We start from the raw sequence: 26901 nt of genomic DNA, 5'->3' as shown, positions 1-26901 counted from the left end.
TGAGAACACGGGCCTACAACATTTTAGTCTCCATCGAAAATGCAGCCACCGCAGCCGGGATTCGATCCCGTGACCTGCGGTTCAGCAGACCAGTACCTTATCCACTAGACCACCACGGTGGGGCAAGTGGGTTTGTTTCACTATAGAAAATATATAAAGGTTGACGGTGCAGCAGCTTCTGATAGTTATAACCGAGACATTGTTAAAACCGAGATACCATTAAAACCGACATCGTTATAGGTGGGCGCGACTTATTAAACAAAAAATTGAAACTGGCACTAAGTCGCAAAAGTCCTGAAACAGCTGAACTAGACGATTCTCAAGACTAACCAGGTTGCTCTTATGCTGTTTCTAGGTAGAAGACGTTGCTAGTTTATTTCTACGTTTATTCTCAGAGCAGAGAAGGTCGAGTTTCTAGTGGCACATAGCCGTTTAAGACGATGATAGTTTTTTTTTTGTTTCGACAGGTCGCACAGTGGTACGTACATATGCGATAGGCCGCACGTATACTACGACTAACCTTAGCAGCTTACATACACCAACTCGCGCAAGGCAAGGTACCGCTTAGCTGGTGAGTACCGAATTGCCCCTCGCTCATCTGAGCTTTTACCTTCTCACCTCTATTCCCACGTTCAGTACTATACCGTATTATACTATTCATGTGTATGCTTTCTCTGTGCGTTTCTATCTTGTTCTCGGTTTCTTTCCTTTCTTTCTATTTACTTCTTTCTCTCGTTCACTAGAGTTATTGCGTCCGACACTGGACCATTCAGCGGTGTGTTCTGTGAGTGAAGATGAAGAGGATGAAGAGAGCATGCACCGATTCATGACGATGATGATTCTCTTTCTACGACAAGTGGCAAACATCACCGCAAATATGCAGTGATGCCCTGCTCCCATCAATGTAGTCAAAGCAAACTGTCGCTTTTTTTAATGCTACTTTTAACTGAGCTTGCACAGAATTGTCGTCTTCGCGTGACAACGAAGACGCGTCATGGTGGCACGTTGAAGGAACCCGAATGCGCCACTTTGCCTAGCGTGATGCGGTCCGAAACTGACCTGTCCTGGATGAAGCTCTGAAGAGGCATTGTTCCTAGAGTCTTCACTGTATTTTAGACTGGATTTACAACTTGCGATCAAATTGCGGTGGACTTGCATTTTTTTGTACCTTTGTTTTCAGGTCTACAGTTATCCTCTATGTCTTGTCGAGAATACGGGGGCTGTACAGGAAAGGTTTACCTATAGTGTATGAATAGTTTTTCTTAACGCGCCATGTAAACGGTTAACGGTTTCTTAACGCGCCATGTAAACGTGCACTATAACCTCTCGCACGAGTGCATACGCTTGAGAATTCCAAATATAGTAAAAAATAGAGACATTGTACTGTCAACAGTAGAAGTGAACATGCTTCGCTTACCCCTCGGTTCATAAAGTTGCCGAAGTCTTTCACCAGCACGTAGGACAAGAAATCAAGATCTTTGACGACGAGCGTCGGCACATCTCCATTGTAAAACCTGCAAAGGGAACGGAAATGTAGTACGTTCAGCTTGGCATTGAACCGAATTCAAATCGGGTTAATTTGATGAACACCGAAGGATCGTTACAAGCGGTGAGACGGACTGATAACTGATGGGCGGTGCGATATACGTGGCTCAAAATAAAAGGCGGTATTGGCAACCCTGCAGTTTTATATGAACTCACCCAATTTTTTTGTGTTACTGAGGACGGGTTAAATCTAAAGGCAATAATAGGGACGTTATAGGCAGGGTCAAATGAATATACAGACTGCACAGAAGATGCACTGGTACAATACTACGAGAATTACCCCACTTGCCAATACATATGTACTAACCATTTCCACGCTTAGTGAAAAAAAAATAAAGGCGTGTTGCAGAAAGTAATGTATCTTTATATTTTCGTACGTAGGTTTTTTTCCTCGTTCTATCAGATTTGTGCATGGCTTGATTTTATTCTACGATGACATGACAGATCTTTATCCTCCAACAGCGTTGTTAGCCTTTGCTTTCATTAAAACGTCAGTAGTCACCACTTGCAGGTCGCGTGAACGCGATATGGGCACCAATTCAGATACAGCAGTTTCATTATTTCACCTATTTATCTCTCTTTCTCTCTTTTTACACACACACGCACGCACGCACACACGCACGCAAGTACGCACGCAAGTACGCACGCAAGTACGCACGCATGACTAAACGTAGGTTGTATTAGAAAATGGAAGGAAGTGCAAGTCATTGTTGAGTGTCACTATTAAAGTTGTGTATAGTCTTCGAGTGGTGTGATACAGTCGGCACTCTTAAAAGTTAATAAGTAATATAGAGATTAATGGATTTATACGTACAACCTTTGTAAAGAACAAACAAACAGAAAAAACAGGAATAAAACAATCGGAAGAATGCAAATTTAATAAGACAGTGAGAGAAGCAACATGTCAAAATTCATCTTGTGTGGATGTTTTGGACGAAACCAAATTTTAAGTTTTATATTCGCGATTATTTTCTTAATAATAATAAATATAGAAGTTCCCTAGCGTGGTCAATATCCATTGTATTGCTCAACTATGTATGCTTGTTAAGTAAGTTAATATATATCATCATCATCATCATCATCATCATCCTGACTACGCCCACTGCAGGGCGTATACCTCTTCCGCGTTTCGCCAATCAACCCGGTTTTGTGCTTCCTGCCGCCACGTTATACCTGAAAACGTTTTAAACTTATCGGCTTCAAATCTTATCGGATAGTACGATGTTTGAAACCTTGAAACGAGAGGAGAGGACGAGGAAGTTGGTTTTGGGGCGAGGCCTTGTTGCGACTTCAATGAAGAATCTTTGCAGGCTATTTATAGGAATTTCTAGAGGGTACAAGTTAGCCTGACAAGAGTAATGCATCTAATAAAACTGAATTCCATCGGACGGTCGAGCACGTGAGAGAGCGGGTGCATGGGATACCGCAGCTGGCGCTCTAGGGGCACCCCAATGTTAGCCATAATATCATCAACGTGGTCACTGCAGGCACGGAATTCGTTGTGTTTTCTGATGCGAAATAGTTAGCGCAGTCGTACCAGCGAATCCCTGGTGCTATTTAGCAAGAACGCCTAAATAATAAACTGAAACCTTTCAAGTGCTGTGCTGAAGGCGTCGTACGTAAAAGTAGCCTCAGTAGTGGGAAGTCTTTATTGGACAAATATCGTGGTGTATTAACGACCGGCTCAGGGAGCATGCCAATGGTATTGGTAGAAGTGGGGGTGCGCATCTGCCGCCGTAGCGTAATTCATGCCCGTGGTCTCCGCGTCTCACGCAAGTTTAAATTGTTGGCAAAAACAGAGACCGAACGGCGAGGAAAGTAATAAAAGCGTATCATAATCAGAAAGAAAAGATCCACCTGTGTCAGTGACGCATCTATATTGTGCTACACCGACCTGAATTGTGATTTTTTTCTTCAATGCAGAACTTCTGCGATGAAAAGTCTGACGTCACGCTCCCACGCCACTGCGCATGCTTGAAAGTTAACTTTTTTCCCACACTTGTACTTCAATCAATAGTTGGTTGTTGGCGCCTCACATTCTTTACGCTTGGATCATTGCGCCAGGTATAATAAGTTTATCAAGCATAAATACTAACTAGCCAGAAACAAGTTCTCTGTGAGCATAAACTAAGATTGTGATGCTAACATGTAAAATTGGAACATTGATCAAGATTTTTTTAATGTTCAGAAATTTTATTTCTACTTCTTTAAAAAAGTTGCGTCTAAAAGCAACTAGAAAGTAAAAAGCACTGAATATGTAAAAAAAAGGCTTAATATGTAAGGCACTATGTAACGCAGTCATTACTGGCAGAGAATGAAAGCAATATTTCAGTGGTATACAATCTTAGCTATATATGCACACGCACTCACCCGAACACGTCTCCGTACTTCTCACACCAATCGGCAATGGCATTTGTGATCCCCTGCGGCGAAAAGGATAGGCTCAAAGCCAATGTTAAAGTCTCGCGGCCACACCCGACACTCTTAAGATTGTGTCTTCTGAAACCCCATCGAGATCTATATATCTCCTTAACTTTGCATCTACCAAAATTAGCATAAATTTTCGTAATAGTCAGGACAGTGCAAGTACTACGAAAGAAAACAAGCGGACGCACCCAAGCCTAGCTTTCGTCAACCTACAATGGCGAGAAGAGACATCGAAACTTTTGTGAGACACTCTGAATGGGTTAAACACGAGAAATACATACTGTTTGTTCACCAAGCAACCACGCAGTACAGATCACAACGTAACGTATCGCATAAGTGGTTGCAGTGACGCCAATGACCGCTAATTATGATATGTATGCACATAATCGTAGCGTACACTTCGTTTCAATAACACTGACATCTGTCCTCCAACGAGAGTGCATATGTTTCATATTATCATTTCTTCAGGTTCCAATGTTGTCGACGTGTCTGGAAAGTGCACGATATCCACAAAACTACTTGTATCTGACAACGATGTTGAAAGGTCGCCTAACACTTTGCTCAAAGCAAAAATATGGTGCGTACGCAGCTCCTCACTGCCTGATATTATGAAATCGATTCCCAGAATGATAGAGATCTGGTGGAATTTTTTTTGCACCGGTAACTATACATTAATAGCGCAGAGAAGACAAGGATTGTAACAAAGATGGGTAACCCAAATTACGAATATCTGGAGATATCGTATAGACAACGGGAAATGCAATTAGACTTCTATACACTAGCGTGGCGGCTAAAACGTTTGAGCACAAGACATCTGAATCTACGAGCGTTCCGGAGGCCCGAGCGCTTGCGACAAATAATCCCAACATTGTTGTTTACTGGCTCAGTGTAATGAGTGATTTCTGCATTCCTAAGTGATCAATCATGCATATACCTTGTGGTGATATTCCCATAAGTTTCCCCAGAAGATGTTGGGAGTCGGTCCAGGAACTCCGAGATCTTTGAAATAGCTGAAGTGTCTTTTTCGCCAACTGCAGTAGAATAAATCCACCAATTGAAACAAGATAGAAACTGCCTGCTGTTTGCGTAGCATAGTGGCGAATATTAAACGCCAGAAAATTAAAATAGGATCTACACACAGAAGTCGCCGATTGCGAACAGGTAAAAGTTATCTAACATAATATTCTTACAAATTCATTTACTTATTAATTCATTTATTTCTTTATTCTGCAGAAACAATGAGCGAGGGGAGACAGAGCAATGGATAGAGGCAACTGGAAAAATATAACGCAGGATTTTCATACAAGTACAACCATGGACGCTATACATAAAATAGCGGCAGTGTTACAAAACAGGTCTAAATCAGTATGCAGCGGAAGAGAAGCGAAATCGTTACACAGTATTAAAATGTCTATCTGGTTGTTCATGAAAATGGTTACGGTTAGTGACTGCGAGAACAACTTCGGAAAGCACATGCCAAATCGAAAAGGCACGTTGCAGTGAGGATGAATTTAGTTTGATGTTCAGGTTTTTGCGTAGATTTCGTATGTACTCATCGGGGCTTAAACTGATTAGCAACGAGACGATACAATATGAACGCATCTACGCAGTAGACATCAAAATGACATTAACATAATGATTATAATGTTAATAAGTGAAGCTTTATACAATTATTAATATAAAGGGTGTTCTTCAGGGGGTTGCTATCAAGGTAAAACGGTTTTATTACACATGAAGGTTTTTGTCTTTCTTAATTTGCACTGTTTTAACTGGGGTACTCTGGCTAAAGATACAATTATTAGTTTATGGTTTCTTTTCTTCAAATACACCCACTTCTGTAGTTTCGTAGCAGAATTTCTAAGTGTGTGTACGTATGTAGTATATTTGCGTAACATATATAGCAAGGTGTGTAATGTTTAATTCTGGAAGCTGTGGGTTAGTGTTTTACTGAAGACAGGCACAAACACTATACCGCTTCACGACACGGTACCCTAGACACGACTTATTTATGCCATTTTGTTCCCTGTTGGAAAGAAAGAGACCACGAACATTGAGAGTATGGCAAGCGAAACATTCTTATTACCTAAAGGTCCCTTAAGTCGCTTCTGGTTGAAATATTTCCCCAGGAATGACCACTTTGGAGTAGACAGCATTGTGTTACGGTCGCTGGATAAAAAAAAGTTTTTTTTTTATCCAGCGGCCATGACTGTGCTTAACGAGGAGCACGTCCTTCAACGCTCAAACGGCAATCTATCTATATCTGCCACTTGCCGCTGCTTACGGGCATCTCGGGGGGGAGGGGGGCTATCATGTTTTCAGCATTACCAGCAAGATGGCGAAATGAGCTCGCGTAGCAACATCATCACGACGCGGCGGGGCGCGCTCTCATCTCCCACACGCACTTTGCCCCGCGAAAAGCGGGGAATTGACGCTCACTCGCGGGCCCTTATCTCGCGGTGGGGAGGAGCGTACGTTTTGGCTGGCCTTTGGCTTTTACCGGAACGATTTTGTTTTAGTTACCTGGCGCAGAAAGGTCACTGCAATCGTTGCACAGTATCCGTTTGCGAAAAGAGGACACTTTTCAGTCACAGCGAAGTAACAACTGAAACGCTTATTCACGTTCATGTGCACATGAGAGTACGTTTCATGCGCCATTCGTGCGTGAGAAACGTGGGGCACGTTTCAATCAGCTGGCCATTATGCGCACGACCTTCCAATTTGTTGCTATTGCGTTCATTGCTTCGTCTTTGCGGCAAAGCTGTGACTTTGTTTAAAAGCATACCTAAATATGAGCATACATATATTGGGAATTCCGCTCCCAGTTAAAATGTCACACGGCAATTCCGTTTTATTACTGCCGTATCATTCCATTTTATGTTTTCAGGGCACCTTTTAGAGGGGCCCTGCTACACTTCCCCAAGTAGCCATAGAATAAATTCGCTAAAAGAACTTATTGCCTCAAAAATTTACCGCCGCGCTGAAATCGCAATCTCTCTTTTCTCGTCCCGATGAAGCTGGAAGCTTTATTTTTATTTAAATAGAAAATAAACGTAGAAGTTCTGGTCACCGTTACTTGGCGACGGCTGAAGCTGCATGAACAGGGAGGGATGGCACGGGTAAAGAAAATACGTCACGCGCGGCCCATGACCTTGAGCACTTTTTCTTCGCGTTTTAGGGGCGAAGCTCCTTAGGGCGTGGGCTGTGCGTCCCCTGTAGCCTGTATGTAGCCACCTCTAGTTTAGTTCTTGCAGTGTTCACTAGATGGCGGTACCGTCCCCTGTATGTAGCCACCTCTAGTTTAGTTCTTGCAGTGTTCACTAGATGGCGGTACCGTCCCCTGTATGTAGCCACCTCTAGTTTAGTTCTTGCAGTGTTTACTAGATGGCGGTACTTGTAGCTGATGATGAAAAGATGCAAGATGTTATAAACTAGAAAGCGGTACTTGTAGTTGATGAAAGACGCGAGATCTTGTAAAATAGGAATGATGTCACATATGGCGCGTGTCATTGGTTGAAGGCAATCGTTCGATTTAGTGCGGCGACGTACGCTAGGGGGAGCGATGTAATAAAATCGAGTGGGCAAAATGTACAGATGATTCATGGTTTACCAGGTTTACCTCCGGAGCTTCGCCCACTTATCATCATTCACTTCGTGGATATGGCGGAATTTTTTCGAATACGCGGATCTTCAGTGGGATCACGCGCACGCGTGAAGAAGTCGCGGCCTCCCACGGCGACTGTTTTAACGACCGATTGCGTCATGCTCAAATAAGCCAACAGCCTTTTACAATAACTGGGACCAACAATTTTTGAGCTTTTATTGTAATTTGTGGAGATTATAACAAGCAATTTTCAGCTGACATTGAGAATTAATAGTGAATTACAACCCACGCGCTGCACTGTAATATTTCACTCGCGTGTTCTCGGCAGCCTCGACTATATCGGCAGCGTTTTTTGACTATGTTAAAAAGTGTTGTAGGGCTTCTTAGTACGTAAGCGTCAAGCTTTTACTTGATAAAAATATTTCTCTGTAATGGAACCACAAGCGTTTGACATCAAGTAAACCTTACCGCATAACAAGTGATCCACAGTGCAGCAGTTGCACACCTAACAAGAACACGACGAAAGTGCATGGTATAGAGCCTGGTTTTTGTTACCGCCGAGTCAGTGAAACGTTGCACACACTATTTAATATTCTTCATGTTAGAGAGTGACGCCGAGTACACTTTACGATGTGCTTGAATAAGAAGGCGGAACCCACACTGAAATGACGCTGGTGAACGGAGAGTACGACCACAATATACAGCACTCACGAAAGTTAGCTGAACAAACCACCATTTGAGGACGTGCATAATGAAAACGACCAGAAAAGGCAGGCAAATATCACGTCTGCCTTTTCTTTCAGTACTCAAGTGGCTGTAGCTATTATATTATTCGTTTCCACGTGTGCAGGATAAACCTTCAGCTGGTTATTTAAGAAGCTGAAATCATATAGTTTAGAAGAGAACAGGTTTTGGCCAGTTGCGTTTATTGCGCTTCATTTCATCATGAATGAATGAAATTTAGGCTTTGTGGGAAAAGTATATATCATCACGTTTCAAGATTCTGATTTGAGAAATTCGCTGCACTCAGCTCTCAAATTTTCACGCTTATCCCATTTAGTTAATTTGGAACAAAAATAATCGTTAGTATACGAAAACATGGGCAATGAGCAAGAAATGGAAAACGTATTCTGATCTTAAGGCGCGGCTAACGCAATCACTTCGTCGACATTATTTGCGCGATTTCGCTCATACCGGGTTTTTCTCCAAGGTCCCGTTCGCATAAGGCGTATATGAGCCTTTCAATTCTCACAAGGCAGCCGCATAGAACAGCCACAGGAGTCCCGGATTGCGGTCCCCCTCCACACAAGCTGAAACGATGCGACTATAGCCTCTGGTGTAACAGAGCTCACTACCTCCTCTCTCTCTCTCTCTCTCTCTCTCTCTCTCTCTCTCTCTCTATTATAGCTGTGTGCCTTCTTTTCAGCATCTGTCACAGTGCTTAAACATTGCCAAGTGTCTACTAGCTGCTACCCTGGTTATCGAAAAAACCGTGCCCCATTGACATTGACTCGCGGTGAAATGTAGCGCACCTTAGGTTGATGAACTGTAGGAGTTTGCGGTGATAAAACGGGAGCAAAGAGCACGCGGGATAGGCAACGTTTACCATCATTCACGCACGTGGAAACACTTGAGTCTTTCTACATAACAATGAAACCATTGACTCGTTCAAAACTTGACAGCCTGTTTTGTTGACGCACGTGACGTGATTGCCTATCTCTGCGCAGATACCGTGCTTTTGTTGGACTTCCGCTCAATGCTTCTGTATAGTATATTGCATTTCCTAGTTATAAACCACTGGTTGTTAGTTCAGCACCCTGTCTGTTGTTCTATCACCGTCACGCGTCTACAGCAGTGTTTTTTTCTTCTTTGTCTTAATTGATGAGCTGTGTGCCTGCAGATTTAGTTGCACGTTAAAGAACACCAAGTGGTCGAAATTTCTGGAGCCATCCACTGTGGCACCTCACAATCGTATGGTGGTTTTGGGACGCTGAAGCCCAACAATTATTATTTTTCATTTATGAACTATGAGCGACAGTACCTGTCGTGCGTGATTGACTGAACATTCAAAGCACAACACTAATGCACCCAATAACTGCAGAGCCGATTTTGACGACAGTGTGCCGCTCTTCTGACCAGTCGCGTCGAAACAAAACTCGTCTCGAGGCGCAACCCGCTGATAGCGACACTCGCCCGATAGCGTATACAACGCAGTACATGAATGCTGCAATAGCTGCAGACCACGGGGGCCAATAACTGCACTACAGGTCAACGTTGCGTAGAGTGCGTCAGCAGGTCTGTGGCTCCACTCAGCATGAGTAAGGTCATAATTTCTTTGTGTGCAACGGTAACTCGCTGACTATGAAGATATGCTGCCGAGCACGCATTAATTCACCTTTGTCTCCTCAAATGGCCCCTGAACCACACCGAGTTCAAAGGTGAAAGAGAGAAAGAAACGTTTATTTAGAAACAGTGTTCCGAGCGAGACCCGGTATCACCCTAAACTGAGAGGGTTCCGCAGTCCAGGAACCCTGTGGCTTCGACTGCCTTCTTGGCCCTGGCGACGAGTGGTCGCTGGTCTTCCAAGTCCTCGAAGACGAGTTTGGCCTCCCACATTTCTATTAGGTGGTCGTCGTTTATTCTTGGGGCTTGGTCCCGCTCCAGTTGCGTGCCGTGGTTTGCATGGCATTGACATTCCAGGAGCAAGTGAGCCAGGGTGTCCTGTACGCTGCAGAGCCGGCACATGTAGCCATGTGTCGTCGGGTAGAGGTGGTGCATTATATATGCCATGTATGTAAGTGTTGCTTTGTAGGCGTCTGAAAATCTCGCTCTCTTCTTTGGTTAGTTTTGGATGGGGTGGAGGAATTCATTCGTCATATTCACCACCATTTTTACAAGCGCTATCTCCATCTCGCCAAGTCATTTCTTCATAAAACGCGTGGAATGTTGGCACTAAGCGCTGATCCAGTCGGTATTTTGTGGTTTTCTACAACACGCTGCTATCTGCACATGCATGCGAAGTCGCAAACGCAAAAGACGAAGTAAAGCTAGTTTATCGCCCCCGATAGCCATGCGAGACATGTCTCGTGCGTCGACCGTTCGAGAGCTTATTTGATAATGACGTCACGTGAGCAACACCTGTCGTCCCGGATAGTGCCGCAAAAACAGAAAACGCCGGGAGAGAACAACGCTCTTGTTTTTTTTATTATTTACAAAAGTTGTTAGGGGATATTTAAAGAGCATTAGGGGCGATAGGATGTTTCATCGGTATACAGGAGAGGTCTCAAACACGCGTTCCGCGAACGTAGTACATGCGGCCCACCAGTTTACGAGGAATAAAATGCTTGTGACTTGGCGAAACGCTACTCGCGTTGTTTACTCGCATTGTTTACTCACCCGTATAGCGATCAATAACGCTTTGTTTGCGTAAGCGACATGACTAGTCTCAAGCATATTTTTCGTGAAGAACCCGATGCGGTCAGTCACTTGTGTTAAGAGTAATCGCGGAATAAGATGTCTGTATTCCACAGACTTGAATAATTGTGGAGATCAGTATCGATATGGCGGTCGAATCTTGACATAGTATCCGCGTTAGAAATGATCCATACAGGAGACATGCTGAATACGTTGTTTTAAATGGTGGAACAATTTTGATATTCAAGTCATTTTTTCCATGGCGCACCTACAGACGTCGTGGATACTAGCTTAATGTCGGGCTACAGTGTACTCAATGTGGTGACTTCACGCAGCAGGCTGGCTGGTTGTGATCACGTCAGGTACCGAAACTTCTAAGATGCTCACTTGTGCGTCACCAAAACATTCAAAATGGCCATTTGTGCATTCCAAACGGAGCCACGGGGCGGAGCGACTGTGAAAGCGTGGCGATATTTTGTGCGAGCATGCCACGAAAGAATCGTACCATGTTGTGACGTCTGGGCGCACAGTGGGAACCGAAACTAGCTTTCAGAAAAGCTACTTTTTAGGGTGCACTCACACTTAACAGTGCATTTTCTCGGCTCCTGAGGACCAGGCTTTTCATCTGACGCAGAATATGACGACTGAAAGTTTCCGCGTCAAGATCCCTTTATTAACACTAGATTACTGAAATTTTCGCGTGTCCCAAAGTCCAAGTCTGTAAAATTCGCAGCTGTGAGCTGCGTTTTTCAGTGAAATGTATCCAAATGCATCCAGTGAAGTGTATTTAAATTGCATGTATAGTAAATCAACTGCGTTTTACTAGTCAATGCTGGCTTTAAAGTGAACGCCATCGGGTCTCCGACATATGGGGCTTACGGTGAACGCAAGATGTCGTATACATCTTTGCATGCACTCCACAAGATATGAATAGACTTTTTTTTTGTACAATCAATTGGTCATTGCGAGATCATTTAAAGTGATTGCATTCAGCTGTTAGTACTATATGCCAGGAAATATAAATAATGATATACTGATTGATGGATATGTGGAGTTGGATATGTGGATATGTGGAGATTGATATGTGGAAAGAACGTCCCAAAACCATCATATGATTATGAGAGACGCCGTAGTGGAGGGCTCCAGAAGTTTCGACCACCTGGGGTTCTTTAACATGCACCCAAATATGAGCACACGTGCCTACGACATGTCCGCCTCCATCGGAAATGCAGCCGCTGCAGCCGGGATTCGATCCCGCGACCTGCAGGTCAGCAGCCGAGTACCTTAGCCACTAAACTACCGCGGCGGGGCAATAATAATATACTACACAGCTGCGTTAAGTCTACGCGCACTAAGCACACACCGCGAAACGGCATAAACTTGAACGCGACTAGCCGCGTTAGCTGAGCACGTATGCTGCCGCACCCAAAGTCACAGGCTTGATTCATGGCCACGTCGGCAGCGCTTCTATTGGGGTGAAATGCCAATGAGAACTCCCTTGTGTTCAGATACTTAGTGCATGGTAGGTAGTCAGAGCTCAATGCGTAGTAATTGAGTAATAATCCCGACAGCTGCTTCGTCGTTGAGATATTTCATGGTTTTTACAAAGCGTATACTTTCGCAGTTTGTACTTGAAAACTATTTAGTAATTTCTATCGAATAAAACGCGCCGCTGTTTAAATGGTTTCGTTATACACAAGCTGACCTTAGTTCGTTTGCATCATTGAGTTTTTATGCATTATGCAAGCCAAACGATACTTGTCTACTAATGCTTTGACCATTATAAATGTTCTTAGGGCTACTTTATCTCACATTTCACCCGCTTCTCATCGGCTGTAAAATAGATGTTTGAAAATTTTGACACGTGTGTCTGGTAATTTGATGGATTTCGCATGTTTTGCTACAAAAAACCAATCGTTTAGTGCATGCATCTTAGTGCGAGCGTAGTTGTCGCTTGAACAATAATTAGCCACATTTGCACAGTTTGTATCACTTATTGTTGGATTTTATCGCAACAATTTTCTAGAAACAACTTCGGCCACTGGATCGGCAGTCTGGCTGCTTAAAGTTAGCTAAATTATTGTTGTGTTTAAGTGCGAATAACTTCAGGGGCCTGGCATGTTCATTTATGTATACCATAAGGCACGATTACACCCGCAGTTAAGTGCTCACTAGTCCATAATAAAACTATCAATACTCCAAAACCAGGTTAAAATGAACACTCAAGGCTTAAAATACTATAATAACAAAAATAATCAGTAAATAATCAAAACAGTTAGCTTGAAATTGCTAAAAATGCTTTTAAAACATGGCTCAACACCTGCACCGCACTAGAAAGGCCCCTACAACAACGCTAAAAGCGTGATTTTTTCTGGCAGGAGCAACGACACTTAATATCGTAGAATATTCCATGGAATATCACCGGCGTTTTGTCGATACAATTGAAGGGCCAAAACTACCTGAATGAACTCGCTGCAGATGACACGTACCTCAACTGCCATGAAATGCAAGAAAAGGATAAAGCCCATACTAAAATGGACAGAGATGAACACACAGCGCGACGTGACGCACGCGCTCGGGCGCTGGAACGACAATTTGGACAGAAGCCAGGTGTGTACTACGTGGACGTTGCTGGCCCCACCTCCAAGGGGTGGTACACGGCGGCTGCTATTCACGAGGGCACACAGGTGGATGGGCTAACCTTTAGGGCGTATTCTGTAACACAGGCTGAGGAGGTCGCCATTGCCCTTGCGGCCTCTCACAGTAATTCCCGGTATATTATCACGGATTCGCGCCGAGCGTGTCGTAATTATACAGCCGGGTACATATCACCGTTAGCCGAGACAATACTGCGCAACTGCATAAGAGACACGGACCCTCATCCGAAACGCATTATATGGACACCGGGCCATCAGGGATTGCGGGGAAATGAGGCTGCAGATGCGGCTGCCCGAGCGCTCATTTCCGGGCTACCTTCGTCAATGCCGATGGAGACCGATGAGGAGGGTTACCCTCTCCTCCGATATAAGGAAATTCTTTATTATTATCGGGAAAGTCATCGCCGCTACCCTCCCCCCGCACGGGGGTTGAAGAAAGCAGAGGAGCGCATTTTGCTTCGCCTCCAGACGAATACATTGCTATGTCCTGCCATAGTCAAACATTTCGACCCTACGGTCACAGGACAGTGCCAGCACTGTGGGGAGGTGGCAGACACCTACCACATGGTGTGGGCCTGCCAAGCTAACGCAGCCATTACTCCTAACCCAAACCCTAGGCGAGAGGACTGGGAGGCGGCCCTGCTCGGCTGCTCAGACCTTCAGGCCCAGCAGGCCTTGGTCCAGAGAGCCAAGACGGCGGCTTTAACCAATGGGGTCCCGGAATAGAGACTCCACCTAGTCTGTAGGGGCCTCTACAGAGGTCCTACACCTCTCTTTTGTAAATAAATGTTTTTCACCACCACCACCATACAAAATATAGCGTGCATGTCGCACACCGAGTCTGTGAACCCACCACACCTGCCGGCTGCTGACAAACGCACAGATAAGGTTCATCTGCGTATTCTACCTATGCTCCGAGAAAAAAGTTGACATGCTGCCACGTGTCAATACATCGTTGCACCATATCGGGGATCGGCTCACGTTGTGTGCCGGTGAATGACAACGACGGAAAAAATTTCGACCAACGATACCACAGTTTCCTTGTAAAATAGTATGTAACTGCGAAGTTGCAGCGTTCCGTTAAAAAAAAGTGTATGATCTGCATGCATACCACAAAGTTGCACAAAACAAACTTGTAGAGGCCGATTCAGTGAAGAGTCGCTGCTGAAGAGGAAAAAAGTGCAAGTTCGGGGATCGGACCTAAGGGCATCACCTGATGCGAAAAATGAAGCTACCCAACCTTGCGTTCTAAACGCTGCCTGGAAGGTTTTTTCAGAAGCGAAGCTTACTTCCCGGGAAACTTGTCCTCTTACCCTCCTACTTTTTTGAAGAGCTTTAAAAATTGCGTACTACAATACTTTTTTTTTAACCAACGTGCCTTCTGAACTTGCTCTAAGGTGGCGGAAATCATACACGGCATAACAATGCTACTAACAATTGTTCACGAGCACAAAACAAGCACTGTGCACGTGTTTAGTTCTAATGAAAAGCGTATTCTTGAGCACTTTTTTGTTTTCATTTTGTTACTTGCGGAATTTGTGAGACTGTCCGCACTGAACGCAGTGTTTTCCGACTCCGTCTCTGACTGTACATGCATTGGTGTTCTCCGACATAGCTGCCCACTTTTATGCAACATTTTCCATGTCCATTCTGATACACAGCACAATGGCGATTCACCACGGGTATGTCCCGATTATCACTAGACTATCCACCACAGTGGTCTAAAGGTTATGGTACTCGATGGCTGACCTGCAGGTCGTGGTATCGAATACCGGGATAGGCGGCCGCATTTTCAATGAAGGCGTAAATGAATAGGGCCTGTGCATACTTAGATATAGGCGCACGTTAAAGAACACCCATGGTAGTAGCCGAAATTTTCGGCGTTCTCCGCTAAGGTGTCTCTCATAATCACATCGTGGTTTTAAGAGAATAAACCGTAACAAAGAAAGGAGTGTACATTTAAGGGCTAGTTTTCTTGGTTCGACACACTAATGATATCTAACAGACAATAATACCAAGGAATGTATAGGGAGTGTTATTAGAAGTAACTGTAACATAAATGTGAGAAAAAGAAAGTGGATGCGCTGCCCACGGCAAGTTATATTTTTGTACACTTTTCTTTCTTCACATTTACACTACATTTAATAACATCCCCTATACATTACTTGGCATTATTGTCAGATCTCCTTAATACCATAACGATTATTTAAAACTTATGCGCGCGGTAATACCCCAGATGGGCTCAATTTCGGGGAGCCTCCACTACGGCGTCCCTCATAACCGTGGTTTCGGAACGCGAAACCTCTGCAGTTATAATATAGCCGTACTAAAGCACAATCTTACTCACCGCAGAAGTTGAAAAATGGCGATGGTGGTGCCCAAGATGGTTACTGTCCAGACGACCAGCGCTACCGTAGCTAGCATGGTTAGGCAGCCAAAAGAGAAGTACCGTGAACGATAACAAACGCTGCGATTTATGGCTGCGTCGTACGGCCAGACGTTGTCTAAACCGACGTCAAACAATGGCCCAGCGATAACGTGGCTGCAGATAGTGTGGTTTCGCAGTATGGAAACAAGCTTACAGTTCATCTTTGGCACTTCATTTGCTTAATCAATAGTTTCTCTGCGTGTAACTTCGATACGATGACCTGCGCGTTCAACCTTGTAAAATGCCCCCCGTATCTAAGTGATCCAGGGCAATGAGCGAGGTCACAACTTCTCGTGATATGCACGGGAATCGTCTTCGTGGTGAGTTTTTTTTTTTCATATTAGGCTCTAGATCCTAAATTTTCATATTAATTTTTAGACATGTAGGTATTGTAATGATGACAAAGCGGCGATCGTGCTCGGCGCATACGTGGCGGGACGGAGAAGAAGAAAGAGGAGAAAGCAGAATAAGAACAGCCGGCCTGCAGCAAAGGCGTTGTCTCTTATTTCTCGTCGCTACAATGGCGCAGTCGCGAACTACCGACCCCGATATCCCTGCGTCCACTACACTTCGAAGTGGACGAGTGCTCTCGAACTCCCCACCGATCACGGACGGCGTCCAAGCCTCCACGGCGGCACCGCATCATGACTGCAGCGAGGCCATTTCTCGAGGCTTCTCTCTGTTCGCCCAAGAGCTCAAGACATCCGGGTTTGGCTGCGCCTCTTTTGGATCGTTCAACGAGAACGAAATTCCATATTTTCATGGATTCAAGGATGACCCTACCAACTGGGTAAGCGTGATAAACTCGGTTGCCCTTAAATACTCGTGGAGCGACACGATTAAGAAGTCGGTCGCTGAAGGACGTTTGCGAGGATCTGCCCAAGCGTGGCATCGTTTCCAAGGCAGTACATACGCTACATGGCAAACATGGAGCGCGGCCCTGATGTCCGCGTTTGCGCCGCTTCCGAGCGCTTACGACGACCGTTTCATGACCATGCGGTCACGCCGGCAAGGTGCAACCGAGGACGTCGCGACTTACATCTACGACAAGCTGGACCTTTTACAAGCTTGCGATATACAGTGGACCTCCTCCGCAGCCAGGCAGTACATCATCGACGGGATCCATGACTCGACGCACGCAGCCGTCTTGTCCGCCTACAACCACCCAGTCCACATCTCCACTTTCGTACGCCAGGCAATGGAGTTGCAGGACACGTCTCATCGCCGGGCGGCTGCAGTTGGCACAAAGGAGCCAGCTTCACCGAGACGCGGATGCTATACGTGTGGCCGCATCGGGCATGGGTATAAAAGCTGCCCACAGAGCCAACCTCAAGCGATGCAATATCAATCACGCCCACTTCCAACCCTCAAGGTCCGCGTCGACGGCATCGGAGAACTGACAGCTCTCGTTGATACCGGAGCTCAACGTACGGCGTTGCTTCGCCGCCACGCCTCCGAACCTCTCCAGCCTTGGACTGAGCCACCACTGCGGGGTCTCGGTGGCGACGTACTACCGGTCGGTGCCCTAAACCTGCAACTCAACACCGAGGCCGGCAGCAAGTTTTTGTCCTCGGTGCCCGTCTTCGACGACCTGCCCACAGACATGGTTTTAGGGGCCGACTACCTGCTCTCCGGGGAAGTGCGCCTCACGGTGGAAGGAAATACCGTCAACCTCCATCCTGTGGCTCCAAGTGTGCCTCCGGCGCAATCCCAAGGTGAGCTGACGACGCCACTTACACTTCCCGCAATACTCGAGAGGCACGCATCGCTCTTCGCTGATACTACTAATCAGCTTCCCGGAACTAGCGTGCTAGTGCACCATATTACTACCGACAATCATCCGCCGGTGTCCATACCGTTACGTAGATATGCCGAACGAGAGCGGATATTAATTGACCAGCAGGTGCAAGAAATGCTTGCCGCAAGCATAATCAGGCCATCTTCTAGCCCGTGGGCAGCACCTGTTGTCCTAGTCCGTAAAAAGGACGGCAATCTCCGATTCTGTGTTGACTACCGAGAGCTGAACAAGCACACCATACCAGACTCGTACCCGCTGCCACGCATTGACGACGCTATTGACGCCGTACGAAAAGCGAGGTTCTTTTCGTCGCTAGATTTAAAAGCAGGGTATTGGCAGATCAACGTGGCTGAAGAAGATAAGTTTAAGACGGCCTTCCGAACACCATCTGGCTTGTACGAGTTTAATCGGATGCCGTTCGGTCTGCGAACTGCTCCAAGCACCTTTCAGCGTGCCATGAACACAGTGTTAGGCACACTGATAGACCGTGCCTGCGTCGTGTACCTCGATGACGTTCTAGTCATCGGGGAAACAGAAAAACAACATCTACAAAATCTCGACACGGTTCTGCAGAGGCTACACAACACCGGCTTTCGACTTAACCGCGAGAAGTGCCAGTTTGGGTTGACGACAATATCTTATCTTGGTTATCAGATATCTCATAATGGCGTACGACCCTTGCCTGAACGCATAGACGCCGTTGCCAAATACCCTGCACCAACATCTATAAAACAGCTCCAGGTATTCCTAGGAATGGCGTCATACTTGCGCAAGTTTGTACCGAGCTTTGCGTCAACTGCTGCTCCACTCACGGACTTACTGAAGAAAAACGCCCAATTTCAGTGGGGTCCTTTGCAGGATAACGCCTTCCAAACCCTCAAACACCAGCTTACACATAGCCCGGTGCTCTGCCACTTTAATGAAGATTGGATGACAGAAGTCCATACTGATGCGAGTCAGATTGGCCTAGGGGCGGTTTTACTTCAACGTGACTCGAGTGGGCGTGGGCACGTCATCTGCTACGCCAGTCGTAAACTATCGGACGCAGAACGGCATTATCATTCGAATGAACTGGAGTGTTTGGCTGTAGTATGGAGTGTGGATGAAAAGTTCCGCCACTACTTGTTTGGCCGACACTTCACGGTAGTAACAGACAACTCCGCGATTGCGTGGATGTTCCAGAAGCAGCACCTCAAGCACAAGTTTGCCCGATGGATTGTTCGGCTCCAAGACTATACGTACGACATCCGTCACCGTGCTGGAGCACAAAATCAGCTTGCGGACGCTTTATCGCGAAATCCGATCGAGGAATTCTCCACACAAAATCGAGAAACCTGGATCCTGTTTTCTCAACAGGACGTGACCAAGGCTCAGCAAGCCGATGAAAGACTCGCATCCGTTATAGACTCCATTGGCGATGCGGGACGCAATGCCAAGTTTGTCTTACGTAATGGAACGCTGTATCGGCGTCACTGGGCCGATAAAAGCACCGAGTGTCATCTCCTGGTCATTCCTGACACCTTAAGATCGAGCGTACTACGCGCCATCCATGACACTCCCGAGGGAGGCCATGTTGGCTACAGAGCAGAATAAGAACAGCCGGCCTGCAGCAAAGGCGTTGTCTCTTATTTCTCGTCGCTACAATGGCGCAGTCGCGAACTACCGACCCCGATATCCCTGCGTCCACTACACTTCGAAGTGGACGAGTGCTCTCGAACTCCCCACCGATCACGGACGGCGTCCAAGCCTCCACGGCGGCACCGCATCATGACTGCAGCGAGGCCATTTCTCGAGGCTTCTCTCTGTTCGCCCAAGAGCTCAAGACATCCGGGTTTGGCTGCGCCTCTTTTGGATCGTTCAACGAGAACGAAATTCCATATTTTCATGGATTCAAGGATGACCCTACCAACTGGGTAAGCGTGATAAACTCGGTTGCCCTTAAATACTCGTGGAGCGACACGATTAAGAAGTCGGTCGCTGAAGGACGTTTGCGAGGATCTGCCCAAGCGTGGCATCGTTTCCAAGGCAGTACATACGCTACATGGCAAACATGGAGCGCGGCCCTGATGTCCGCGTTTGCGCCGCTTCCGAGCGCTTACGACGACCGTTTCATGACCATGCGGTCACGCCGGCAAGGTGCAACCGAGGACGTCGCGACTTACATCTACGACAAGCTGGACCTTTTACAAGCTTGCGATATACAGTGGACCTCCTCCGCAGCCAGGCAGTACATCATCGACGGGATCCATGACTCGACGCACGCAGCCGTCTTGTCCGCCTACAACCACCCAGTCCACATCTCCACTTTCGTACGCCAGGCAATGGAGTTGCAGGACACGTCTCATCGCCGGGCGGCTGCAGTTGGCACAAAGGAGCCAGCTTCACCGAGACGCGGATGCTATACGTGTGGCCGCATCGGGCATGGGTATAAAAGCTGCCCACAGAGCCAACCTCAAGCGATGCAATATCAATCACGCCCACTTCCAACCCTCAAGGTCCGCGTCGACGGCATCGGAGAACTGACAGCTCTCGTTGATACCGGAGCTCAACGTACGGCGTTGCTTCGCCGCCACGCCTCCGAACCTCTCCAGCCTTGGACTGAGCCACCACTGCGGGGTCTCGGTGGCGACGTACTACCGGTCGGTGCCCTAAACCTGCAACTCAACACCGAGGCCGGCAGCAAGTTTTTGTCCTCGGTGCCCGTCTTCGACGACCTGCCCACAGACATGGTTTTAGGGGCCGACTACCTGCTCTCCGGGGAAGTGCGCCTCACGGTGGAAGGAAATACCGTCAACCTCCATCCTGTGGCTCCAAGTGTGCCTCCGGCGCAATCCCAAGGTGAGCTGACGACGCCACTTACACTTCCCGCAATACTCGAGAGGCACGCATCGCTCTTCGCTGATACTACTAATCAGCTTCCCGGAACTAGCGTGCTAGTGCACCATATTACTACCGACAATCATCCGCCGGTGTCCATACCGTTACGTAGATATGCCGAACGAGAGCGGATATTAATTGACCAGCAGGTGCAAGAAATGCTTGCCGCAAGCATAATCAGGCCATCTTCTAGCCCGTGGGCAGCACCTGTTGTCCTAGTCCGTAAAAAGGACGGCAAACTCCGATTCTGTGTTGACTACCGAGAGCTGAACAAGCACACCATACCAGACTCGTACCCGCTGCCACGCATTGACGACGCTATTGACGCCGTACGAAAAGCGAGGTTCTTTTCGTCGCTAGATTTAAAAGCAGGGTATTGGCAGATCAACGTGGCTGAAGAAGATAAGTTTAAGACGGCCTTCCGAACACCATCTGGCTTGTACGAGTTTAATCGGATGCCGTTCGGTCTGCGAACTGCTCCAAGCACCTTTCAGCGTGCCATGAACACAGTGTTAGGCACACTGATAGACCGTGCCTGCGTCGTGTACCTCGATGACGTTCTAGTCATCGGGGAAACAGAAAAACAACATCTACAAAATCTCGACACGGTTCTGCAGAGGCTACACAACACCGGCTTTCGACTTAACCGCGAGAAGTGCCAGTTTGGGTTGACGACAATATCTTATCTTGGTTATCAGATATCTCATAATGGCGTACGACCCTTGCCTGAACGCATAGACGCCGTTGCCAAATACCCTGCACCAACATCTATAAAACAGCTCCAGGTATTCCTAGGAATGGCGTCATACTTGCGCAAGTTTGTACCGAGCTTTGCGTCAACTGCTGCTCCACTCACGGACTTACTGAAGAAAAACGCCCAATTTCAGTGGGGTCCTTTGCAGGATAACGCCTTCCAAACCCTCAAACACCAGCTTACACATAGCCCGGTGCTCTGCCACTTTAATGAAGATTGGATGACAGAAGTCCATACTGATGCGAGTCAGATTGGCCTAGGGGCGGTTTTACTTCAACGTGACTCGAGTGGGCGTGGGCACGTCATCTGCTACGCCAGTCGTAAACTATCGGACGCAGAACGGCATTATCATTCGAATGAACTGGAGTGTTTGGCTGTAGTATGGAGTGTGGATGAAAAGTTCCGCCACTACTTGTTTGGCCGACACTTCACGGTAGTAACAGACAACTCCGCGATTGCGTGGATGTTCCAGAAGCAGCACCTCAAGCACAAGTTTGCCCGATGGATTGTTCGGCTCCAAGACTATACGTACGACATCCGTCACCGTGCTGGAGCACAAAATCAGCTTGCGGACGCTTTATCGCGAAATCCGATCGAGGAATTCTCCACACAAAATCGAGAAACCTGGATCCTGTTTTCTCAACAGGACGTGACCAAGGCTCAGCAAGCCGATGAAAGACTCGCATCCGTTATAGACTCCATTGGCGATGCGGGACGCAATGCCAAGTTTGTCTTACGTAATGGAACGCTGTATCGGCGTCACTGGGCCGATAAAAGCACCGAGTGTCATCTCCTGGTCATTCCTGACACCTTAAGATCGAGCGTACTACGCGCCATCCATGACACTCCCGAGGGAGGCCATGTTGGCTACAGAGCCACCTTACGCAAGGCACAAGAACGTTTTTGGTGGCCGAAAATGGATAAAAGCGTGCGTTCATACGTTGCCAGTTGCGAGATTTGTCAGCAACACAAACGACGTCCTGGAGCTCGACATGGACTTCTTACGCCGATCAAGCCTCCAGAGACAGTTTTCCACACGTTGGGCATAGATCACATCGGGCCTCTTCCAATGACGACAGCGGGCAATCGTTACATTATACTCGCTGTGGACTACTTGTCCAAGTTCGTAGAGGTCGCGGCCGTGCCTTCGCTTGCTGCTAGCCATGTCATCCGATTCCTGAAAGATCGCTTCGAATGGCGACACGGTCTTCCTAACAAGTTGATCTCCGACCGGTCGACCACCTTTCGCAGTCGCGAGCTCCGCACTTACCTACAACAAGCTGGAGTGGACCATCACTTCGCGTCGGCATACCATCCACAGGCGAACGGACTGACCGAAAGGTCGAACCAGACTATCCAGGCTAGACTCGCACCGTACTGTAAGAATCACAAACGAGGTGAGGCCGACTGGGATGATCATCTCCAAGCAGCTGCGTACGCAGTGAACACGGCGGCACACAGCTCCACAGGAATTTGCCCCTACGAGATTGTCTATGGTCAGCTCCCGCAACTGAATGCTACGTTCGGTTTGGACACTCCCGTTAAAGTAGGGCGTTCCGCTGCACGCCAGACACTTTGTCGCGATATCCGTGTGGAGGCGCGTAGGAGGATTGTGCATGCTCAACAGGCACAAAAGCGATACTACGACCGACGCCACCGTCCCGCGCCGAAATACAGTGTAGGTGATGAGGTGTGGCTACAGCGAGGTGCGCCATCGTCTTCAAACAAACTGCACCCAAAGTACGACGGCCCTTACATTATTTCTGAGCGCTTGGGAGATAACACTTGGCGAGTACGTTCCACAGCTTCTGATACGCGCAGAGACAAGAGAAAACGGAATAACTTTGCGGTGCATGTGTCGCGGATGAAGAACTGCATACGTCGGCAAACGTGACATTGGTTTGTGTTTTTCTTACAGGAGTAGACCAGCTGCAGCGTGGCCGAGTGTAATGATGACAAAGCGGCGATCGTGCTCGGCGCATACGTGGCGGGACGGAGAAGAAGAAAGAGGAGAAAGCAGAATAAGAACAGCCGGCCTGCAGCAAAGGCGTTGTCTCTTATTTCTCGTCGCTACAGTATATACATCTAACGCAGAAATTCTTAGATTTACAGACTCCGAAAAGAATGGCAGTTTAGTGTAGGTAACGATGCTCTGTAAGTAACAAAAGTTACGTCTACTTAGGACAAACCTACCGCGGCGATAAAGTCGCTTTAACGCTCGATTTCTGACGTGCAGGTTTCGGGGTCAAATCCCGGCTGCGGCGGCACCTTTTTCTATAGAAGCGAAAATGTTTGATGACCATTGATTGATTGATATGCGGGGTTTAACGTCCCAAAACCACCAAATGATTGTGAGAGACGCTGTAGTGGAGGGCTCCGGAAGTTTCGACCACCTGTCATGGGGTTCCTTAACGTGCACCCAAATCTGAGCACACGGGCCTACACCATTCCCGCCTCCATCGTAAATGTTTAATGACCATGCACATAGATTGAAGTGCACGCTAAAGAGCCCCGGGTAGTGGGAATTTTCGTAGCCCTCCACTACGGCGTCTCTCTTAATCATATCACGGTTTTGGGACGTTAAACCCCACCAAATATATTACACAATTGGAACAGGTAGTGACGGTAGATTCGAATGAAGAGAGTGAAGTAACTAGACAAATAAAAATGGAGTAAAACACACTTGGCTTTCTGGGACTATGAATAGATGCTTATAATCATCGTTGGTGTTTAACGTCCCTAAACCAAAGTACGATTATGAGAGACGCCGTAGTGGAGGGCTCCGGATATTTCGACAACCTGGGGCTCTTCTTTAACATGGTCTTGAATGTAAGCAAACTGGCCTCAAGCCTTTTCGCCTCAATCGAAAATGCGGCCGCCGTGGCCGGAATGCCATGCAACGACCTGCGGGTCAGCAATCGAGTATCATAAGTTCTTCACCATTATTTTATATGACCAATAATTACTTGCGATGAACAGCTGATTGATTGATTTGTGGGGTTTAACGTCCCAAAACCACCATATGATTATGAGAGACGCCGTAGTGGAGGGCTCCGGAAATTTCGACCACCTGGGGTTCTTTAGCGTGCACCCAAATCTGAGTATACGGGCCTACAACATTTCCGCCTCCATCGGAAATGCAGCGCGATGAACAGCTGATTCTTCGCGTGTAACGTGCGATGCTTATCTGTTTCTTAACCTGTAAGCAGGCATGAAGCTCCCTTGTATATGTTAAGCGTCTTAGTACAAAAAACAACGCGGCAAATCACAAATAATCATTAGCGCATATCTTCGCCCACACAAAAGCGTTCTAATACAGCTTCTTTCCTCGTACGGTCGCGGATCGCAATGAGTTTTTAAATAGCGTATTCAGTTCCGATGTTTTTGTTAGTAAAATTCAATGCCATGTCCTGAAGGTCTAGCACTATTTGTTGTTGTTACCACTTCTACTTTCCCTGTTCCTACCCCATGTTTTTATGGCCCTGTCTTTTAACGATTGCCATACCAGTTTTAATCATGTGTTTTCTTTCTTGTATCCACCCACTGCTTTGCTTGTATATTTATTTGGCATTATACTTGAAGCCCATTCTGCTGGAGCGAAAATGTTGGCTTGCAATGGTTCAAATAAATAAATAAATAAATAAACAAATAAATATAAAAAGCGGAGCAGTGGCTACCCGAAATTCATGCACAGAGAAATAAATGAAAATGTGGATTTTCCACTCACAACTAAAAACACAAGCAAAAAACACCACGCGGACAGGCAGAGCCAACCGCTCGCATGAGTGAGGCGACTCATTGCTTTTTCGATGACGGGTGTTGGAGCCGTCTGGTCATCCTCGTGGGCCGAACAAACAGCCCCGTGATCGATATGCGACAATGTCGTCACTGACAGCGCCACAGAGTCCCGGCAGCCGTTGGAATGTGTTGAACTTGATACTGTGTTGAAAATCGACCGGGTTAAGCGACCGCTTGTAAAGGCATGCAATGGACAGGTGGTCTCGTACCCTGATGGTGCTCCTACTTTCCTCTTTTTTATTTAACACCCCTCACCCTTTTCCCCAGTGCAGGGTAGCAAACAGCACGCACGTCTGGTTGACCTCCCTGCCTTTTCTTCCTTCATTCCTTCGTACTACTCTTCCCCTTTTGCTTTTCACGCAAAGATGTGGCCACGACACGACGCGCCTTCACTCGAACATTGTCACTTCCTTATCACGGCAGTTCCGGCATGACGTCTATATAGCACAGTGGTTGTGTTTCGTGCACGCCAGGCTCGGTCATTTTCGATGTCGCCCTTAATATGAATATTTCGAAGCGCGTGTGACTTTTGTGATTTCTAAAGAAAACATGAGCATGCCATAAATTTGCATGTACTACTACAACTTTCATATATATATATATATATATATATATATATATATATATATATATATATATAAGCTGCCGATAAGTCAATAATTAGAATATTTAATTAAGCAATGTTTGGTAAGTAGGCATGGCGGTTTTATTCCATCTGAGGCATCCCATATGAGTATTTTAGCATGGACGTATAGAGTCCATGCGCGAAAGCGACAAGTGCATTAGTCTCGTAGAATATTTCACAAAGTTTATTAATAAAAAAACACCCTGCACGTCTCTGATACGCCACTAAAGAAGAGTTATATATATTGGGCTATAAAATTTTCGTTGTTGCTCTTTCACAAATATTGTACCATGAAATCGGCGCCCAGCAGTATACTCGCCACAAAAACCATCTGATTACGATAAACCTGCTGAGAGGTGCACCATTATCTATAGTTGTTACTGCTAAGATAAGCCTCGCAAGTAACACCTACAGAGGTAAACACGCTTGTTTAAAACGTCACGGCTTCAAAGCTAGACTGCACGGGCGATATCGGCAGAGGTCACGCGGTTTGTGGTGGGCCACATCTGAACACGCGTGGCTTCCGGCCACGCGCTTGCCTTGCATTTTTTCTTTCCTTGTTTGTCGCCGCGGGTACATCGACTGTTCTATACGTCAGAAGCACTGTTGGTGATGCAGCACTGAAAAAAAAATAAAAGACTACCATGGTTTCTTATGCTCTCACCTAAGATAACTGGAAGGGGAAAGGCATTGTATTTTATATGCGAAGCATCTAAGGGCGGAACATGAAGGAAGAAATGAGCGGGGTTCAATCAGGTGTGTGGCGGAAACGCCCTTACAGCGCATGTGCAACAGCTGGCCCAAGCACTGCCAGAAGGTGATCACGTGTTATCGTCTTCCGGCCTGTGGGAAGGGCTAGGCAAGACTTTGTGGCTTCTCCTAAAGCCCCTAAAACTTCGCCCTACACTATCTTAGCAAACACGTGATAGCGTGGGAAACGAGACCCTGCAGACGCGCGATGAACCACCGTGCTGCGG

General features: G+C 46.7%; 1 protein-coding gene across 3 annotated transcripts in view; it reads right to left on the bottom strand.

Moving 5' to 3' along the window:
- Positions 1-16094, bottom strand: part of LOC119171843 (cytochrome P450 3A4) — a 36819-nt gene extending 20725 nt beyond the window's left edge. For all 3 annotated transcript variants that reach the window (XM_075892483.1, XM_075892485.1, XM_075892484.1), the window contains exons 1-4: positions 15992-16094; positions 4907-5003; positions 3916-3968; positions 1418-1514 (exon numbers count right to left, since the gene is read on the bottom strand). In XM_075892483.1, coding sequence (XP_075748598.1) covers positions 1418-1514; positions 3916-3968; positions 4907-5003; positions 15992-16068 — 324 coding nt within the window. In that variant the 5' untranslated portion in view covers positions 16069-16094. The remainder of the gene's footprint in view (positions 1-1417; positions 1515-3915; positions 3969-4906; positions 5004-15991) is intronic.
- Between the last annotated feature and the right edge of the window lie 10807 nt (positions 16095-26901).

This window comes from Rhipicephalus microplus, chromosome 4 (assembly GCF_043290135.1).
Source record: "Rhipicephalus microplus isolate Deutch F79 chromosome 4, USDA_Rmic, whole genome shotgun sequence".
Lineage (NCBI taxonomy): Eukaryota > Metazoa > Arthropoda > Arachnida > Ixodida > Ixodidae > Rhipicephalus > Rhipicephalus microplus.
This window is presented reverse-complemented; position numbering and strand designations above follow the sequence as displayed.